This window comes from Labeo rohita, unplaced genomic scaffold (genome assembly GCF_022985175.1).
Source record: "Labeo rohita strain BAU-BD-2019 unplaced genomic scaffold, IGBB_LRoh.1.0 scaffold_1267, whole genome shotgun sequence".
In the NCBI taxonomy this organism is placed as follows: Eukaryota; Metazoa; Chordata; class Actinopteri; order Cypriniformes; family Cyprinidae; genus Labeo; species Labeo rohita.
In genome coordinates, this window is record NW_026127414.1 from 8,383 (window position 1) to 13,384 (window position 5,002).

Sequence of the window (5,002 nt, forward strand, 5' to 3'; positions counted from 1 at the left end):
TTTTAATTTTCAATAAATGGTAATATGACTAACAGTAGAATACTATGACTAACCTTAAATAATTTTATTTCGTTAATATTTGCGATATATATTTAACTTATTGTTAACATGTTAAAGGGGGCTAACTTGAAGGGGGGCGGCGCCCCAGCGCCCTCTATTGACCAGCAGCCACTGGTGCAGAGGGCCAATCTGTTCAGTAGATTTTGCACTGGCATTGTGTATTCATTCATGATTTTAGTACATTAAGTTGCAGTGCAAAATAATTTCATATGTAATGACATCTAATATTGATAAATTGAATTACTATCGTTTCAGTGGTATTTACATGTCTGAAAGTCCCCCCAGACTATGTACTATCTTTGAATGATAATGTTCTGGTAGTGATGCTTGTGTATCTTTTGTCTGATGTGTGAAGAATGAAGAGGTGATATGCTTGGTTGGACGAGAAGTGATGATGCCTTCATGTTCATTCTGGAGAATAAAAAGTAGTACTGTTAAATGATTAATCACATCCAAAATAAAAGTTTTTGTTTACATAAAATGTGTATGTGTACTGTGTATATTTATTTCGTATATATAGACAAACATGCATGCACATATTTTGAAAATATTTACATGTATATACATTTATATAATTGTATTTTGTATTATATATAAACATATTTAATATATATATACACACACCATATTTTCTTTAATATATATGCATGCATGTGTTTGTATTTATATATACTTAATAAATATACACAGTATACACACATTTATTATGTAAACAAAATCTTTTATTTTTGATGTGATTAATCATTTGACAGCACTAATAAAAAGATATCTCATATCCACACATGTGTAAGAATAAATTCACTCTTCAACACATACAGTCATGTCCAACCTATACAGGTCCAAATAGTCCATAGTCGGCCTAAAGTGCTATTTAGTTTAAAGTGCTTCATAGTGGTTGATGCATGTTAGTGATAAGTTGCATTTGGTGGGTGTCAGACTTCAGTGTGGTAATGACATTGGGAAAGAAACTGTTTTTGAATCTTATGTTCTTGTTTTCATGGACCTGTAGCATTTTCTGTGGCATCAGAAAAAAGGGGGTTTTCACAGTGTTTGATGGCTTTTGTTCTATGGACTGCTACAGCATGGATGAATAAATTGATGGATTAATGAATTTGGGTGGGATTATTATTTTTTATTTTTTATTGGCTAAAATTGTGCCTGTTTGCCAAATTGGTTAATGCAACTTAACAGAAGGTTATTAAACAGTACTTATTCTACTGGCTCTTCTGATTATTATTATTATTATTATTATTATTATTATTATTATTATTATTGTGTTTTATCAACCATATATGTAGGTCCTTATCAGGCAAACCGTTTTTAGTTTCTATGCACTTTTAGTAAAAGTACAGAAAAACTGAAGCATGGTTCAAAACAGTAGAAATTACTGATTCTATAACATTTTTTTTCTATCCTGTGTAATCAATACAATGGCAATATAACACTAAAAGATATTTCGAACTTATGAGCAGTTTGTGAGATTCTATATGCATAAAATAATAATTATAATTTGTTTTTGATAAATTATTTTGATTATGGATGCACTATAAGACCTTTGCAAAGACGCTGTTGTAAAGACGTCAGTAACCTGTGGCCATACAAAATGAAATTCTGAAGGTACATTCGAAAGTAATATTTTTAATATCATGATCGCTATTTTTACAGTAAAAGAATGGGATCTGGGCTTATAGAATTACGTTGGGTTTATTGCTTAAACAGATTAAAGAGATCAATAGCGTTTGAGAAAACAACCTGCCTTTATATTAAACGGGAAACTCGCAACCAATTGTGAAGACTTTTCAGCACACCTGTATCTTTCGACACGCCCATTGCTCCAGGCTGCAGCTACAAAGTGAAATCGAAAGCGATCACAAAAGGTAACATGACGCCATGTCTGATGATTCGAAATCAACGATGTATTCACGTTACGGTAGGTTCGTTAAAACTTTTCTCAGCAGTGCTATCACATTTTGCGTCTAAATAGTTTGTCGAACACAAACACGTCAAAGATGTTTTGTTATTCTTCTGACTAAAAGAGCAGCGCGGTTAGGACAGTTTGCAACTCTAGGCCTGTAGTGGCTCTACTTCCTACTGACGCACATTCTCAGTCTCTAATCCTAATCAAACACAACTAAAGTTCAACACTGCAGTTAACTTAGTTTTATATTAGTATTAAAAATATTAGACATTTATTTGACACTAGCGCAAATGTTATATTTCTATTACTCACACAAACCAACTTGGAAGTAGTGGTGGACGAACATCACAAATTCTGCAGGGCCTACTTGAGTAAAAGCACAGACATTCGCTTTTAGGGTATAATTTTTATACCCTATTAAAACATTATATTCCAGTAAAAGTATTAAGTACTCCTTTTCAATTTTACTCAAGTAAAAGTACAAAAGTATTTGATTTTTATGTACTTAAAAGTAAAAAGTACTGAATGTTTGTTTTTAAATTTTATATACTTATATACTTTAATACTTTAATATTTAATAATTTGGGGGGTGGTTACTGGGTCTGAAATCATTATGAATTATTATGAATAGTCAGAAAGTGGATGCAGATACATAAAATATAGTATTTAAAAAAAATGAGTAGTGTCAATGTGTGTATTCTAATTTCATTAAACTAAACGACTGTTTGATATAAAGACATGTAACAACTGTAAAACACCCAGAATAGACCTAGTATTTAGGAGCACACCGTTATTTTTATTTTATTTTATTTTATTTTATTTTATTTTATTTTATTTTATTTTATTTTATTTTATTTTATTTATTTTTTATATACAGGCTCAATAATTCCTTTAAATCTGTTTACCTAAATAAGGTGTGTTTCAATATGTACAAGCGAGAAATGTATTAAGTATCATGATGTATAATACGAAATAATTTAAAACATAAATCATATTTAGTGTTAATGGTTAAAAACACAATATTTTTTTTGTTCAAACATTATGAACCAATGAGAACATTTACAATCTTGTATATATTTATAAGTATTATATTGACTAAGATTAAGAAATGCTGTGAACAGTGTTTGTTTATATTCATTTTAACCAATGTAGTTGTTAATTGTAAAGTGTTTCCCATTTACCTGTATTATGTGATAATATTATTTCTTTCATGTCATGTTGTTAAAAATAAAACTTAATGATAGAATATGGGCATTTAATGTTAGATATACTGGTCATATCAAATTCAAAATAAACCAAGTAAAGGCAGTGAAAACCAACAGTTTAAACTGTAAAATAGAACTAAAATAATCTGAGAAACGTATAAAAATCTCATAATAAAACATTGAACCTTATTGATGATTACTGAAAAATGAACATTATTTTCTATCATCTAGAAAGTAGTGGCATCTTAATGCTTTTTACTGAATCAACATAAAAGAAACATTTGAAACATATTTATTTAAAGTACCAATATAAAAACATGAAATTTAATTAAAAACAAAAGAACAAAACAACAAAAACATTACATAGATGTGGCAGGAGTATTAATTTGCATATACACTCAAAAACGTAATGCACAGATCTAATTTGACGGAGTATCAGGTTTTTGGTTTCAGTTTTGCATGTGTATGAGCCTGTTCACAAACCCATTGTCCAACAAAGATATCATTTATGGACATGCTTTTTCTCCAAATAAACTTCATAACATAGTCGAGTCAAACTTTTTGTGCTCAGCCATGGTTTCATATCACAGAATGAGGATGAAGTCATACTTTTTTTATAGTATTATAAAGGCTATGTCGATTAGCTTAGATATATAGTAGGAAATTATGCAATTTTGGATGTAGCCAGACTTACTGTCTTATCAAGGTTAACATTTTAATATTGTCAGACACTTCAGTCACTGTTCTCACTTCTGGTCACCAGCAAGAACTGTAACTCAATTGTATCAAATTTCAGTGTATGTTCTCTGTTTCTACATACAGGCCTAAAATACAAATCTATCGTCTAGGAAGCAGAAACGAGAGGCTGTAAAATGAGTGTGTATAAGGACAAAGAGCAGGAGACTTCTGCTGACACTCAGAGACACTGTAGACACAGAGAGCCCCCTGGTCTCAGTGATGTTGACACTCAGAGTACAACATCTTCAGGATTCAGCAGTGTGTCTATGAAGAGTAACAACTCCATGAATGAGCACCCTGGTCTCAGTGATGTTGACACTCAGAGTACAACATCTTCAGGATCCAGCAGTGTGTCTATGAAGAGTAACAACTCCATGAATGAGCACCCTGGTCTCAGTGATGTTGACACTCAGAGTACAACATCTTCAGGATTCAGCAGTGTGTCTATGAAGAGTAACAACTCCATGAATGAGCACCCTGGACTCAGTGATGGACCTGCTGTGTGAGTGTCATCTAGTTCCTCAACTATTTGCTGTAGTGAAACTTGGCTATGAAATCATTTAAATTAATTTCATAATTTAAAATCACTGTATAAAGAAAAGAAGGGAGGTGATCTTGCTGCTCACCCACTAGAGCTCTAAATCTGTCTGTACTGTGTCCCAGTGAAGTGATTTTAATGGTCAACTGAGGGTAACAGGTTTATGCAAATAACCAAGGCAGAGCTGATTCAGAGATTGTTTTGTCATGTGATTTTACATTAATCTTAATAATAAAAGATTAGTTAAACTCTCAGATGCCTGCTGACAAACATCCAAAAGATTTTTTTCTGCTCTGAATAGAATTCTTTAGAAGAGCGAGAATAACAACTAAAAATTGACATACACCAGAAGCATTTAGACGTTTTGTAATCCAGCTAACAACTGATGAACAGTATGTGTTTCTGAATTTAAAACAATGAATTCGACCCTAATCTTAAAAGTTATATAATCTGTTTAGAGGCATTTGAGCAGGTCTGTCTGCAGTCATTAATGGTATGATGCTCAAAACAAACCACTGTAAACTTGTCTTACCCAAGACCCGG

At 31.7% G+C, this 5,002-nt stretch overlaps 1 protein-coding gene across 1 annotated transcript; it reads left to right on the forward strand.

Annotated features, from left to right (window-relative positions):
- The first annotated feature begins 1,912 nt into the window (after positions 1–1,912).
- Positions 1,913–4,791, forward strand: LOC127157938 (uncharacterized). The gene is made up of 2 exons (XM_051101108.1): positions 1,913–1,990; positions 4,006–4,791. The coding sequence occupies exon 2, from the start codon at positions 4,056–4,058 to the stop codon at positions 4,425–4,427; it is 372 nt and encodes a 123-aa protein (XP_050957065.1). The 5' UTR covers positions 1,913–1,990; positions 4,006–4,055; the 3' UTR covers positions 4,428–4,791.
- The last annotated feature ends 211 nt before the right edge of the window (positions 4,792–5,002 follow it).

What these genes read in the sequence shown, in the direction of transcription:
- LOC127157938 (XM_051101108.1), top strand. Translation starts at nt 4,056, where the DNA reads ATGAGTGTGTATAAGGACAAAGAGCAGGAGACTTCTGCTGACACTCAG.